Genomic DNA, 16,520 nt, shown 5'->3' with positions numbered 1-16,520 from the left:
TGAATTTGTTAGATTGTGATTGGCACACAAGCACCTCTTATTCAATTAGTACACCTTAATTATGGACTTAGTGGTACGACCTTTGTGTACCTTCTTTTTTCTGTATAGCTCAGTTAAAGCAAATGCAGCTAGTATGAAGTGTGTGTCAGTTGTACTTTGATGTAGGCCAACTCTAGACTGCAGGTGATGTTGTGGAGCACTTTGTGTTAAATGTTTGTTCTTTAATTGCAATGTTGCTAGAAAGATCATTTCCAAAATAAATGATAAAAATGTATCTGTTTTTATGATTTCAATCAGCAAAGTATAACAGATCATTTTTCACATGGCAGCAACTCAACTCATTTAGGTGTAGACATGGTCAAGTCAACCTGTTGACATTAAAAAACAAATATCGAAATATTAGAGAAAAGTGACTTAAGTAACTCTGAATGTCCTTTTACATGGTTGGTGGTGCCACGTGGCTGGTCTGAGTATTTGAGTATTTCCTGGGGTGTTCTAACATAACCATCTCTATGGTGTACAGACAACGGTCAGAAAAAACAGAAAATCGTTCATTTAGTTCTCAGGACTGAAATACCAGAGGTCAAAGGAGAATGCCCAGACTGCTTTAAGCTGGCAGTAAGGCTACAGTCACTTAAATATTCACTGATTACAACCAAGGTATGGAGTAGAGTGTATCTGAGTGCACAACACTGTGAAATAAGCTTAAGCAGCAGAAGAAACTGGAAACTGAGGCTACAGTTCACACAGGCTCACCATAATTGGAGAATAGAAAATTGGAAAATCATTGCCTGGTCTGATAAGTGTCCAATTCTGCTGCAACATATGATATATATCAATATAATAGGGTTTGAATTTGGCATAAACGACATTGCTCATGGTGGTATAATGGTGTGGGGGATATTCTTTGTCACACCTTGGGACCCTTAGTACACACTAAGCATCGTTTAAAAACATCACAACATACCTGAGTATTGCTGCTGATCATGCCCATCATATTATAACCACAGTGTACCCATCTTATAATGCTGCTTTCAACAGGATAACCTGCCATATCAGAAAGTTCAAATCATCTCAAAGCGGTTTTTTTGAACATGAAAATGAGTTCACTGTCCCCAAATTTCAAGGTTTTGGAATGTGGTTTCACATCATCATCACCTGTGTGATGTTATCATGTCAATATGGACCCAAACCGCTGAGCAATGCTTTTAGCATCTTGTTGAATCTATGCTATTAAGAATTAAAACAGTTCTGAAGACAAAAGGTGGTCCCAGCCTGTACTAACTCTAATAAAGTGACCAGTGAGTGTATATAGCCATGTTTGCTATAATTCTGTAAGAAAAAAAAATTACATTTCCGTACTAAAAGATACTTCTAAATGTAATTATTTTTTAACATGACTGGGGCAAGCCATAGTGTTGATCCAAAACCTTATTTTGAAAGTATTTCCTCTTTCCTGATTAACCTCTGAAAAAGCAAACGTGTGTAGTAAACAAAAAGTAGGTCAGAAAATAAAGTTTAAACACAATTATACTTGACATATTTTTCCTTTTATATTAAAAAAGTTCACGCAATAACTTATTTGAAAGGTCATTTGTCATTTTAAACTTGTTAATGCATTTCATATTTAGAATAGTTGTGGTTGTGTTCTGTAGGATGAAATCACAACAAAAAAGGAAAGTGGTATGTTTCTAATAACAGACTATATCCTTACAGGAAGCAGAAAACTGAAATCACACAAATAGTAAACAGCGAAATAAAATACCTCTCAGTCACTGCATGACAGTCATTGAAGTGTAAATATTGCACATGTTGATTTTGCTATAACTCAAGAAATACACTCTTCTGTCACACTGTGTACCTGGATGAATTTCTGAGGGGAAAAAAATGACATTTAATGACAATCCATAAAGGCCCAAACTGATAATACCACATACTAAGATACAACCAACAACTGGAAATAAAACACAAAAGAAAAAGAAAAGAAAACACATGACATTTTTATATATAGTTTTTTTGTGTAAAGGAATCTAAAAGTTCTGTTGCTTTGCACATTTCTCTTTCAAATCTTTTAAAGCAGACTATCTTTTTAATATTGTTTTATCAAACAGAACAGCTTACCTTTAAAGAACCAAAAGGTCAGTCCACTTTCTTGTCTCGCAATTTGGTGTCTCAGATACCATAATCCATTTCATTAAGGAGTTTTGCCTCCAACAAACCAATAAATGTCACTTGGACAGAAGCATCCATTGTAAGCAATGGGTGATGCAGAGGATACAAACATGTCAGAACTCCATCTGTAGCCAAACTCAATGATACAGTTAGGTACAGATGATCGGTATGTACAGTCTCAAGCTTGTCAACTTCATTAAAAGGGGTCATATAGTTCTGAACATTACGAGAATGAGCTTTCTCTGCAGTAGCATCGAACACAGAGTACAATGGCAGCCACAATACTAAGATGCAACAAAAGCCATCTGCGTTTCCTTCAAACGTTAATAATAACGACGATAACCTTGCATGTCGTGTTTTACGGATGCTCAGAGATTTGAAAGGAACATTTCCATGCTGATTAGGTGAGTCATCATCATCATAATAAAACATTGCTACAGTAATGTTCAGGTAAAAGATTTGTTCCACGGTTAACGTGGAGAAATGTACCCTCATTCCCGGCACACAAGGAGGTATCTAGTATGCTCTTTGAAATTTGACGACGGAGCACCAAATGTAGCACATCAACGGGGCAGCCATATGTTACGTCTTTAGAATTAATTTAGATTCTTTTTGTGTCTCTGTGGGGATACAGTCAAATCCTGCCCTCTAAATCTGTTGGACAGGTTGCAGATTTACATTGACTATGTTTTTTTTAAAAAACTATATTTATGACCAGAAATAATAACATAAGGTTGAGAAATAATAGAGAAATGGCTGCAGTTTAGACAATCCAAGTTACAAAAAAATCAATACACATGTTCAAGGCATACTTGAAAAATGCCTTAGCTTGCTAGCATTAGAAGATGTTCCTTTCACAGACATAACAATGTGAGAGCTGATTCTGGATTTTGTCTAGCAGCATCACTCTTATTATCATCACTGTTACTATCAATACTTCATTTTATGCCTTCTTCCAGAACGCATGAGCTCATTGCTAATGGCAAAATCCTTCTTTTGAATAGAAAATACCTCATATACAATGTGTAGCTTTGAGGGACACACACACACACACACACACACACATCCCAGCAAAATTAGACCTTCATTACAGTCAACACTGATTTTCCATTGTCTGGAATAACTGGTTACTTGTCCAGTTTGCGCTCAATTGCAACAAACATTACTTTTCCTTAATTGTCTGTTCACATTTCAAACTTTGTCAGCACAAGAGCAGAAGGATTACCATGGGCGAAGACTAATTTTTGACAAACCCGCCTTCATTAAAGGATTAGATCATGAAAACATTCATCTTCCAAAACCAGAAGTGTAGCCCATCCACAGGCAAGTCGCTAAAAGCCTGTCTGACCGCGTTAACAGGACAGACAGTACGTGTCATTACCAGGGTGACTAATGGCTAAACCACTAACCATACATTCAATCCAGGTTTTAGCACAGAGAACTGCACAATGTCTCACTCTTAACCTGCGTGGTTGCCATATTGACCCGATACAACCCAATATATGATTGATTTATTTCACACGTAATGATACATGGCTAGACAACTGTACACATTATATCAAACTAACAAAAATAAAGAAATACATAGTTGAAACGCAAGAAGCGTAAATGGCATTTAACATATGAAAGTTACACTTTAAAAATGTGGATCTTACAATTGTCATACAACCAGACATTATTATTATTAATATACTGTACATTTCCTTTCATTCCAATCTTCTTAAGATGGATGTTCACTCCCTTCTTGAAAGCTGCTGCAGATAGATGTCGACTCATCCTTATGACAGCATTTCATGGCATGATTATGGTAACCACGAGCAAGGAGATCATATCAAATTCCAGTCTAAAAGCAAATATCTGGCTACTGATCTGATTCAAATAACACATTGTCAACACTTTAATTTACCCTTACAGGTCATTGCATTGGATTACCTGTTCATGTTTGTTTTTACCATTAATTGATGCTGGCATTTAAGTATCAGAATTGTCAATTCAAATACCAAGAAGCTGGCTTTTACAAAATACATAATACACTTTCAGAACACAAAAGTTTGTAATGATTATTACTGAAACAACAGACAAAAGTTTGTCAAACAGAGATCTGCATTTACTGTAATACAACCTAAATGGACTTTATGCCACAAAGCCAATTCAAAGATTCACAATGAGTGTTGCAATTGAGCCCTTATGTTTCTGAGAAGTAGCCAAACTTAAAACATATCATAACAAACCTCAACTATCGCCGCCCCTGATTATTCACAAAGAAACAAACTATACCAGCTTATACATCCACCCCAAAATATGTCTGCATCAGAGTCTGCAATGATACATATTTAGATGAAAATATATTTATATAATTTGTGGATTTTTCACAGTAGTTTGCACTGTACCCTTTTGTCCATCTATTTATGCCTACATAATTTTCACCTTGAGGGAGTCTTTTGAGTCACTAGAGAGAGAATGTGGCTCGTGGTTTTTTGAGGAAGAAAAATGTCTCTTGGATTTTATTCTGCAATATCTCTGGTCTTCAGTGTGGCAAGTGCTGTGCGTGTCTTTCAACTCTGCTGGCCAACAACGGTTTGGGGACTGATTACTCTGAAAGGCTATTTTTTTTTCCTATGAGGACACAGCTTGTAGAAACTGCAAAAAACATTTGCTTTGGCACAGATTTACATTGTAGCAATGTCCATTCCTTGATCTCCATGGCCATGATCGTTACTACAAACACAAGTGGGCCATTGTGGTAATCCTTGGCTCAGTACACTGTCACAGATAAGTCTATGTGTTTGTGTATTGCCGTTTCAGTCTATCCTCTTTCCTAGTGTAATGTCAGTGCACTCTAGTGTCTAATCATTCTGCGCATAAACCCAAGATCAATCCCATCTCTGTCGTCAACTCTCTCTCACTCACTCTCACTCGATACTCTCACTTTTGCTGTTAGATTTGAGTCTCTTGTACATTTTCCTTCGAACTCCCCTTGAAAAGAAGAGGTTCCATTTGTGGATTCTGGCTTTGGCCCATGAAACCCTTGATCGATCCATGTAAGCCCATGGTAGGCATAGGCAGAGACATGGGCAGTGGTGGGGACATCGAACTGGGGATGGTGTTGGTGCCGTTGCCTGATGAGGTGAGCAAGTTGGATGTTGAGATCGGGACAGAGGTACAGGAGATAGGGATATCTTGACCTTGCTGGCTCTTGTTACTCAGGATCCCTCCTGGCCCCATCCCTTCAGTGCCAATACTAAGACCCATCACATTGTTGTTAAAATGATGTGTCTTGTAGTAATGGTTTAGCGTATCGGTACGACCAATGTTGGGAAGGTTGACTATTTCTGGATGATGTATCCGTAGGGTTCCTTCTCCACCTGTTCCAGAATTCATTGTCGAACCACCTGAGATGCCACTTCCTGCTCCGGCTCCGATCTCATCCTCTACATTCACAATTTCAATGGCTCTGGCTGGGCCGTGGTGCTTGTGTAGCTGGTGTTGCTTACGGAGTTTATAGAAGACCACCAACATTACTGCTGCCATGAAAGTAATGGCCACAAAGCAACCAATGATGATCTTAGTTGTTTTCATTACATCATCCAGGCCTGGAATGTTAGTTACATGTTCTGGGGGCTCAGTCACTGTATTTTCAGGAGCTCTATTGATTCGTGGAGACAGTGAGGAGAGAGAAGAGAGAGAAGGCGTTATAGTAACACCAGGTTGGTGGACAGTAGGATTAGGAAAATCTATGAAGGTCTCGTTAATATACTGTCTTGCAGACTCCTCCTCGTCTGTTCTTGGCTCTAGTGTTTCCACAGTGACGGTGGTGAAATAGCTGTAGGTGTTGCTGGGGTCCGAAGCAGATACATTGAGAACGGCGGATGCAGTGGTATTTCCAGCAGAGTTGGTTACCATGCAAGTGTACTGTCCTGTGTCTTGCATGGTCACATTTGTGAAGTTCAGTGTTCCGTCATGGAGCACTGAGATCCTAACTCGGTATGATCCGTGGGTCATCAGCGTGCCATTTGGAGTGAACCAGTTCACGGAGGTCATTGACGTTCCAGTACGACATTTCAGCTCAGCAGCCATGCCTTCAGTGACATTGAGGTCAGTGGGTGGCTCAACAATCACTGGGGCATAGCAGGTAAAGTGGCTCTGGTCTAGTTCTCCAATGTACTTGCCCTTTAGACCTGGGGGTGCGTGGCAGCGAGCACAACAAGTGGTGTTGCTGGGAACTGTTTCTTTCAGCCACCAGCTGAGCCAGAGAACGTCACAGTTACAAACCCAAGGGTTATGGTTTAGATGTACTCTCTCCAACTGGTGCAGAGGGGTGAAGAGGTCATGAGGCAGGGAATGCAGGGAATTGTGAGAGAGGTTCAGCTCCTCCAAGTTTTTGAGGTCATCAAAGGCATTGCGTTCAATGACTGACACTCTGGAGTGCATTAGCCACAGCTTGCGAAGTGAAACTAGACCCTGGAAGGATCCAGGCCGGACTATCCCGAGCTGGTTCCCTGATAGCTCCAACTCCTCTAGTCGCACTAATGGGGTGAGGTTAGGTATGTCCTTCAAGCCACACATGCCAAGATTCAAGAAGCGCAAGTTTATCAGACCTTCAAAGGCAGCCTCTGAGATGAAATCCAGCTTCCTGAGTTCCCCTAGGTCAAGACGCCGTAAAGAGGGAACACGATGAAAGGCAAACGCCGGCAGCGTCTCGATTGGGTTGTTTCTTAGCCATAGTTCCCTTAGCTTGCTTAGATACTCAAAAGCTTGGGATGGCACCACTGTAAGACGGTTGTCAAAAAGCTCCAGTGTATTGAGGTTAGGAAGACCATTAAAAGCTCCCACCTCAATCTGTCGGATGTGGTTCTTTGAGAGCTGGAGGATTTCCAAATGTCGCAGATGCTTAAATGTATCAGACTTGATCACCTAGTGTGGAAACAAATAAAAGGGAGGCATATTGTAGCAAAATTAAACATAATGCTCTCAAGGTATCTATCTTTAAAGGCTTAATGTGTTTTCCATTTGTGGATGAAACCAAAATTACCTGAATTGAGTTCTCTTGTAGATTGAGGTATCTTGTGTTCTCTGAAATACTGTCAGGGATTTGATCTAAACTCCTCCTTGTACAGATGACACGGCTTGCCTGATTGGAGCAGATACAGGGGGAGGGGCACGGGGGTGCTGCCTCTGTCAGCTGAGGTCCATGGTTGTGAAACCACAACAAAAGTTGGACCAACCAGAGGAGGGGGAAAGGGGTACCTGGACTGGTCACCATGACAACACGCATGGCAACTGAGTCATGACCTACCCCTATTGCTAAGAAGTTGATAGGTCACCTCCAATCAAGCGACTTTAGGTGCTTATCTTGATGTTCATATTTAATGCTCTGATTCTCTTTTGCTCCTTCAAGCAGCCACTTAAAAACTGAGGAAAAAGTGCAATGCTATATTAAAGACTTTATCAATAATAGATTCTTACTTTGCTTTTGCTCATAGTTCCTTGGTAATCAAATACTTGGGCTTTCTCAATTTTTCATTTTAGAGAAATGCATTTTCTTCCCATGACAATTATTAGAAGAGAAATCAAATTTAGGGGAGGATTTTCTTGTGAAAGTGTTGTCACGATGGAGACTGTTGGTTCTCCCTGTAAGGGAAGAGACAAAAGAAGAGAGAGGAAGGAGGTCAAGTGAGTGCACAGTGCAGAAAGATTTACTTTACAAGCCTAGCACACACATGCGACTATTTGCAGAACTGAACTGAAAATCTCTAAATATCACCAATATCTCCTCTGGAATAATGGTACAATTTTCTATTCTAAAGACATGTCTATCAACCACTGAGTCAGCTGCCATTTAGGTTTAAACCTAACATCAGGGTCATGGTCTGAAATGGACACAAAATTCTAAAACTGCAAGTTGGGTCACAAGTGCTGCAGCATCCACTTTATGATACTGGCATTCTTCAAGCCAAATACGCACTGACAGAGGTAGACTCTCACATTCCCAAAGAATGCAAAGTGGTTGTATGGAGTTACAAGTCCATGTGGCCCTAAGGTTAATGCAGAAATTCATGCAATCCATCATGAATCAGCAGCACAGCATTACAAATGAGGTAACAAATGATGCCTGCATGCAGTAGTTTAGAAATTAAGACATGAAGGAATGATTATTGACTCTTGACATTTTACTGCAATGCACATGCGGTGCCCAATATGCCACGCTAAATCGGACAAGATTCCCCCAACAACTAAAACTGATGAACCAGACATGAATATGACAACTGGATTATACAGAAAGAGGAAAAAATGGTGCAAAATAAGCCTTTCTGTTTGTTTGTTTGTTTGGGGGGGGGTTGAATTCCTGAATGTGCATTGTGTTTTTCAAAAGCCTTGTTTTGGTTAATCGAGTGTCACACACACACATCTTGAAACAGAAATGGCTGCGAGCATCAGCAGACTCACTAAATTTAGAAATGCTTGGGCTGTTCCCCTTATAATGATTAGAAAGAGAAAGTGCTCATTGTTTTCTCAAGCACATAATTCTCGTCACTATGACTCTGGCAGTCACAAGTCTGTCATGTCTGAGAACAAATGATAAAAGATCCTTGTTTCCTGACACTAATATAAACACAATGTCACCTCTATCGATATGGCATTTAAAATAACTCTTGGATGCAGTTTAAAAAATAAAAGAATCTCTTATTAATGTAATAAACTGTTTATTCTTTCTTTTTTTATGAAACAGCTCCATGGCAGTCCTTAGCATCTCCTCTCCTATGCAGCGACGATGCATGCGCCTAGAAACACTGTTGCTGTGGCAACCTGCTCACTCACCATCTTGTGTTTTTACTGTCCAGTGCCCTATTCCACATTACTGTGTTTAGCTGAGCTTGATCAACATTTTGTGTCCAAAATGGATAAACAGCGCCTTTGCTGTCTAAATCAAAATGCATTTAACTCAAAGCTTATAGTGTATGCTTGCAGTATTTGCTATTATAACACACTCGGTAAGAAAAGCCAAAGCTGGATTTTGGAATTCTGTTCATAGGAGATAGAACAGGGTTGAACTTTGGCCTTCAGCATAACAACAGCAGGAACAAATCTGCAACGAATCTTAATGGTCAAGGTCTGAGGATCAGGTCAACATTGGTTTTCATCTGAAACATACTTCGAAGAAGTTAAAGCAGCTATTAAGAAAGCTCGTAAGGGAATGTACGCTAAAAATAGACTTTTTTCAGATGCTTTGCACATCCCACTGACTCTCTCGCCCTGTCTCTTTCTCTCTCTTCGACACATGCCCACATCCAGATCTACAACCATCGTAACTGTAACTGACACAAAGAAATGACAGCACATACGTACATCCCAGATAAGCTAATGAATGTAGACGTGTGAATACAAATAAACCTAAATATTACAGTAAGCAGCTCCTTTGCACCAGTCCTCATTATGGTGCTCTTTACACTGTTGTCCTTCCTTGAAGAGTCTCCCACTCATCCCCATCTCACAGCTAATTATGCATTTCAATAATCTGACTGGCTCTCTTAGACATCAGAATTGTATCTGATTCAGAGTAGAGGTCTGATAGTTGCAATGATTCATGAAAGCATCAAAGCAAAACATCATTAATATTCAGCCGGCCAAAGAAGTACCAGTGTTTCATACGCTGCTACTTCATTAAAAACACACAGCGATGGTGGTGCTATGCCTTTCTTTCCTCCCTTTTTTTCCTTTTAAATTGAGCGGTGTTCAAAGTATCATATAAACACAGCTGGATCGAAAGTATTTCCAAATTCCTCCAGCCACTTTTCACTTGAAGTCTAGAAAGAAATGTAAGCTAATGGTGAAGTTTTGGCCCCACACACAGCCTTTTGTTAAAACAAACTTGCTTCCTTCATTGCATCACTGAGGGAAAGATGCATTCCCCTTGAATAAAAACCAGCTGGCCCTTGTAATCAATAAGTTGTTTAATGCAGCATTTTTTCCCTTAAGTACAGTTAAGCACTTGAGCTGCATTTGTTCGTTGCATTACATGGGAAATGTCACTAAATGAGGTGGTGCAACCAGTCAGTGGAGAGCACCACATTGTATTGTAAAGAGCTGTATTGTGGGAGAGACCTTGAACCTGCAAACATGCCTGTTGACTTCACCTGCCATCTTTAAGTTCTTGACAAAAGGAGAGCTCGAGAGCTACAAAATACACTGCGATGGTCTTTATTTCTAGAATCTTGGCCCATCTGATCCTGTCGCAGTTGGCCTTCTTTCTGATCTTTGTGCAAAATGTGTTTTCTAGGGCTTCTTGACATAGCTGAAACACTGGCCACATTAAATTCTTCAAGCAAATTTCACTTAAATGAATCTCTCTCTCTCTCTCTCTCTCTCTCTCTCTCTCTCTTTGTTTTTTTGTTTTTTTTTATTTTATCCCTTTGTGTTCGTGTCAAAAGCAGATTGCAATGATGTAGATATTGATTATTCGATCAGGCCTGAGAGATCGCTCACTCGTTAAAAGACAAATTAGCTGAAAGCTGCTGACCAACTGCTACAAACCAATCACATCATCGCGAGTGCCTGATTGTATCAATGTCTTCCACTCCACAACTGTCATTAAGGTTTATGAAGAGGCCAAAAAACAGAAAAATGGAGAAAAAAATTTGTAGTGCTGTTGTTTTCAATAAAAACTGAGGCTGTGGGTTGCTTTTTTGAATACAAGCCCCAATTAGACCTCATGTATTTACAGATGCTCAAGATGAACACAAAGCGACACAGGTGCAGCAGGGCCAAGATCATCTACTGTAACTATGACAACACCAGATTGATTCAGGACGTGGGAATTGGGGTAGGATGGATGGGACGCATTTCACCAGTATGGATACATCAACCACTGTTAGAGAGAGGGAGAGAGAGAAAAAAAGACAAGCTCGTGGCAAACGTCTTCAGACTTTTAACAATTGCAAGTTGTTGTATTTTTTTCTTTTTCCCCATATTTTTCTTATTTTTTTCCATCACATCTCAAAAACCCATAACTTGCCCATGTTTTTCTACCCTGCAGTCGCAACCTCTGATCTGCAATCTCTCCTCATCATATAGCCTGTAGCATAATATCTCCTACAATTGAACAGAATGGCCTTATTCATCTATGCAGCTGCGCTCACTACGGCGCACCTTCTCGGGAACGCAATTGAAATTCTGAATAGGCCTAATTCTGCACATGCTGCATTACAAAATGGCTTGCATCCATCCTCTCTTCGGCGGAATAACAACACGACTGCACGCAAAATAACCTTTAGGTTCATTGCTGACTGGGAAATATCACCTGTGTAGATGTGCAATACATAGGTTTGCGCGTAGAAGCGATTCCTTTTAATGCAACTAGCACAGATTTATTCCACTGGCATCGACGTGGACTGTGTGCTCATGTTAATTATTTGCTTAAATTGTTATGCATCTCAGCTTTTTGCCACACTCAATTTCTTGTCCCCTCCTTTGGCATCTCATGACTGTTTTCAGCATCACTCTCGATTAGGTAACAAATGTAATAATTACGCCAGCCATTTCACTCCCTTCTACCTGTACAGCCAAAATAGCCTACCTTAATGTTTCGGCGTCTGCGGCGTGAGGTCGATGTTTTCTCTCCCCCTCTCTGATCGTCAGTTTCCCAACCTCGCTATCAGTCTCTCCTCTTTTTTTTCCTGCTCTTCCCTAAATTGATTCGCTTGTTTCCACGGCTGTGAGCTGGCTCTTGTTCTTGTAGGCTAGATCCGCAGCGCCAACGCAACGCGGGGGGCTACAGTGATGGCAGGTTAAAGATGAACACAATCCACACACACGCGTGCGCGCGGAAAAAAACAGAGATCGGCTTCGGGATCGCCGAGGAAAAAAATGGTGTTATAATTATGGCACGGAGGAACGAGGTCGGGGACGAGTGCATCGATGCGCCTTATCATCCTTGGAGAGGAACGCAGGTAGCAAACGCGACGGCGCCCGCTGGGCAGAGCAGTTTGCGTCCAGCATAAGCGGCTCTTTACGCACATTCCGTATGTTTCAGTCTGAATCCGACTAAGACAGCATTAGGAGAAGAGACGAAGGAGCACCGACCCGTGGATGTGGCTGCGTTTCTTTGGGTGTATTAAAGTGAACGTTCAGAGCCGGATTCCAAAATGAGAGATATTTCACGTGTTTGCTTTCCGCGTGTTTTGTGTCTCACATCCCCCGGTGAAACTTAAGCTCTGGGCTTGTTATGAGTAGCAGTGTAGTCACATATTTATTAATATGACTCAGCAGCACTGTATGATCGGGAGGGTAACCTGAGTCAGTTCGTTTCTCCCTATCAACTGAGATTTTGAGCATTTATTATTATTATTATTTTTATTATTATTATGGGCACTTTCTTTTAAAAGCCACCAAATATTAACAGAAATAAACCTTTCGGATTCACTCAAAGAGTTTTGTAGGCTCTGTAATGTTCCCGTAGCTAACAAGAGCATTTGTTTTTGTAAGATTATATCTAGCAAATCAATGAGGCCTGCTTTCTGCAGACTGTGCATATGAGTGTTTACTCCAAGCCTTCCCACCCTCTTGAAAGGCTTCTGTATTGGACTTGTTAGATTTAAGCTGTAAATAAGGAAGCCACCAGCACTATTACTTCCTGTCAGCACCCAAACATGTAGAACACATACACTGCAGGCCTGTGAAGATCCTGACCGTGAATTAAACCATACATCTGAGCCTTGCAAATGTAGACGTGAAATATTTTGTTAAGGTTTTCAATTCAGCTGGCTACCCATCATGAAACGTAATGTAATTAGTGAATTGAGAACAGTATGACCAAGTAAGTGGCCAGTTAAAGAGATGTTAGCTCATAAGTGATTTCCCTCCATTGGGCATTGTCATGTATGTGTCCACATGTGTCTGAAGTACAGAAGAAGAGAAGCCCCCTTTGCAGCTTTACAACTACCAAAGACTACTTTGTGGGTAAAAATAAATCTCAGTGCATCTTTGCTCTGTCTCAGCTCACACTAAAGGTCAAAGGACAGAAAAGGCCAGTGATGCTTCAGAAAGACCCCCGAGATATATGCACTCTCTCTTTCCCTCCATCTCTCTCTCGCGCCTTCCTTCCCTCCCTCACCCTTTCCCTTGCTCCTACCCTCCCTCTCGGTGAATGCCGTAGTGAGCATTGTTCACGACCACTAGCTTTTACTGAAAGCTGCACAGCAATGAGGTCTCTGTGCCTTTTGCCTCTCTCTTCCTCTACCCTCCCCCTCCTCTGGCTCTCTCTCTCCCACCCCTCTACCTCTCTCCCCTTCCCTCTCTTTCTCACTCTATCTCTCTCCCACTATTAAATTTCCAGTCACACAGTGGTGCAGAGGATATTCCTCCTTTCCCTCTTTCTTCCTCTTCCCTCATTCCCTCTCATTCATGTTAAAATCTTAGCCCATATTCCGTCTCTCACCCAGCCCTGGACGCCTTTCACTGCTTTTCCACCACTCTCGGCTCCTCTCTCCGTACATCTTTTTCGCCTTCCATCCCCCGCACCATTTAAAATGATTCCATGCCGCCCCTGCCAAACCCACCCTGTGCCTTTGCTCTCCTTCTTCCCCCCACTTTCTACTCTATGTCCTCACTGTGTCATTGCACATTGTATCTGATATTCCCTTTATGCATGTATAGTACGCTTGTGTGTGCGCAGGCACCCTTGAGCGTGTGTGTAGGAGCGGTGGACTGGAGAGAGGGAGAAGGACATGCATTTGTGCACAGTAAATGAACAAACGCTCATTGCTGTATTGCTTGTGTCATCAGTGCAGGAAGGCTCTCGGACGCAAAATACAGCAGAGAGAGCTAATCCCGCCATCCAGAAGACGGGCACATGGCATTTCTAATACAACCCAAACCCCATAAACTCTTAATGCTGTGTTAGGAGCCACAGGGGAGGAGAAAGGGAGGGTGAAGAGGATTTGGCAGCAACATGCTACTGCCAAGACATATGTGGCATGCTGATAGCACTAGAGAGGTGCAGCTCACACTGTGTGGAAGCTTTAGAGGGGTGCTGATACACATCAGTCACTTGTATCATTTTAGGAGCGACAGGCCTCGCCGCTCTGGAAGTGGGTGACTGAGTAATTGCACGTAGTTCAAAGCGAAGAATAAAAATGTTGCTAATTGTTGGAGCAGCACCTCTGACGTTTGGTTCAGTCACAGCACACAGGTGATCTGTTTAGTGGTCCCAACGGCATTCAAGTGAAATTTTAAACCAACTTATATTTCTGTTATTTTTAGAGATTTTATTGAAAGAAAGAAAAAAAAGTTGAGTTGGCGCTCATTGCCATCTGGTGCCAGAGAATAAAAGCGATACGGGAGAGTTTCTACTTATTCGTGGCGATATCCCTGTGCGTGCGTGTGTGTGTGTGTGTGTGTGCGTGCGCGTGCTGGAGAGGGAGAGGGAAAGAAAAAAACACAGAGAAAAATCCTGGTGTCACAGTATCTTAGCAACTGCCTCCATCTCCTTGGAGACAAGAAGTGACATCACTTCCTGTCTGTGAGAACTCAGTTTTGGTTTGTACACAGTGTGTTTGTGCATATGATTTGGAGGACTTGGATGTGCGCTGGCGTGCTGCCACGTTCGTATGCAGATGTGGGCCCGCAGTGTGCGCGCTAATCCAAGGAGGAAGTAATCCACAGCTTCACCGAGGGCGAGAAGATTAACTGAAAGAGGAAAGTTAAACTTGTGTGTTTGTTTTTCAGTCATTGTTTTGTGAATTTGGGTGTAAGATGCTAACATCAAGGTGGATACTGACACAACGTTTAGGTCCAAATATTTGTTCAAGTCATCCGGTTTCAACTAATTTTCATACATGAATATAATTTGCAACCTATTTAAGATAATTATTATGTTTATTTTATTTTTTCCTTAAACATTGTCACTTTGTAAAACACTTGCATTTTCTTAATTTCTTTCCTCTTTTTTATCTTTACTGCTAAAATACCAAGTTTAAGTGTTTTCTTCTGTTTATATTGGCCTCCTAAACACCAGCTGAGCTCCACTCAGAGAAAACATCATCTTCAACTGCCATCTTGTGAGCAACAGAGTGTAGTGCAATTACCATTCGTTATGAGTTATGAGTGATTTCCTTTAAGGAGTTTACCAGCAACATTTTGTACTAAATTTCATTCATTTGCATAGCTAAAAAATATCTTTATTCCATGCGTGGCCTTCAGCCTGACCATCGGCACATACAGTAGAAGGTTTAACGTCCCTCCCCCTTTTTGTTTGGGAAAAAATGAAAAATGCAAAAAATGTCAAAATATGGAAGAAGAAGAAGAAAGTGTCATAATAGGATGCCATGAAGTCTGCTTGGAGAATCCAGTCATACCTGTCTTGCCAAATGCATGCACATTATCAGATGTTGCATGTGTGGCCGATTTCTACCTATAGGTGGAGCTAAAGTGGTTGAGATACACAAAGTTTGAAAAAACAGTACTATCCCTGATCAGTGTGCTAACTCTCACAACCTTTAAGCATACAGCTATAAATTCTTTCAAATTTAGAAAGAAAAAATAAAGTCATCTTCCTTTGTTTGTTTTCAGTTTGAGTCCCTGCCATTTCATGTAACATAACATTTCACACATTGAGAGATGTGCCTATGCACTTGGAGGTTTGATATAGACCATATATTGCAGGAAACATGGTACAGAGAATCCTGAGGCAAGTCTCAAGAGCTGTGTCAGGAAAATTTGGCAGAGTGACTGTAAAATGTTAAAAATGCAAAATGACTGAATGAAATTGCCAAGAAAGATCATGACATAAACCACAGACCCTGCCAAAAATCTGGGTCAATACATGAGAGAATACCGAGCTTTAACCTTCCGCGAGCAGATTATTACTATGCAAGGCCTCCGTGAATCAACAAAGTCAGCAACACACAAAGACCATCAAACAGATCAGCATATGATTTACAAGATGTCCCAGGGGATATCAGTGTCCTGCGTGTGCCAAGCCGGTACCTCGGCAAATGTTGCACACTTCAGCAAGTCATTCTTATTCCGCTACACATCTTTATCATTAAAGCTTCCTCAGTCAAAGGGAAGAGTGGAGGAGAAGTCAAAGGCTGCAAAGTCACTGCTGCAGAAACCCAAGCCAGAAAAGCAGACATGTACAGGTGCAATGCAACCTGGACGTTTCCAGACATTACACAGCAGGCATGACAATGTATATGTCTGTCTTTTCCTGTCAGCTCCCTGGACTTTGATGTGATGTAGAAACTGGTGATAGTCTGGTGCATTCACAGCCAGTAGGTGATTGTGATTGAAGGAAACAGGTGATTAAATATTCTATAGTACTATAGAAATAGGCAGCACGGTGGTTAGCA

At 41.2% G+C, this 16,520-nt stretch overlaps 1 protein-coding gene across 1 annotated transcript; it reads right to left on the bottom strand.

Moving 5' to 3' along the window:
• Window positions 1-3,668: 3,668 nt before the first annotated feature.
• Window positions 3,669-12,378, bottom strand: lrrc4bb (leucine rich repeat containing 4Bb). Its single transcript, XM_005935505.3, has 3 exons — window positions 11,747-12,378; window positions 7,205-7,803; window positions 3,669-7,086 (listed from the first exon to the last, which is right to left on the bottom strand). The coding sequence occupies exons 2-3, from the start codon at window positions 7,445-7,447 to the stop codon at window positions 5,110-5,112; spliced, it is 2,220 nt and encodes a 739-aa protein (XP_005935567.1). The 5' UTR covers window positions 7,448-7,803; window positions 11,747-12,378; the 3' UTR covers window positions 3,669-5,109.
• Window positions 12,379-16,520: the final 4,142 nt, after the last annotated feature.

Source organism: Haplochromis burtoni, unplaced genomic scaffold (genome assembly GCF_018398535.1).
Source record: "Haplochromis burtoni strain Fernald_Lab_line unplaced genomic scaffold, NCSU_Asbu1 Contig_192, whole genome shotgun sequence".
Taxonomy (NCBI): domain Eukaryota; kingdom Metazoa; phylum Chordata; class Actinopteri; order Cichliformes; family Cichlidae; genus Haplochromis; species Haplochromis burtoni.
The sequence above is the reverse complement of the archived record's forward strand: the minus strand, read 5'-3'. Positions and strand labels throughout refer to the sequence as shown.

Bases quoted from the DNA above. Each gene is read 5' to 3' on its own strand.
- lrrc4bb (XM_005935505.3), bottom strand. From the start codon at position 7,447: ATGCGTGTTGTCATGGTGACCAGTCCAGGTACCCCTTTCCCCCTCCTC. The intron at 7,087-7,204 runs GTAATTTTGGTT...TTTCCACACTAG, and splicing joins TACAAGAGAACTCAATTCAG to GTGATCAAGTCTGATACATT.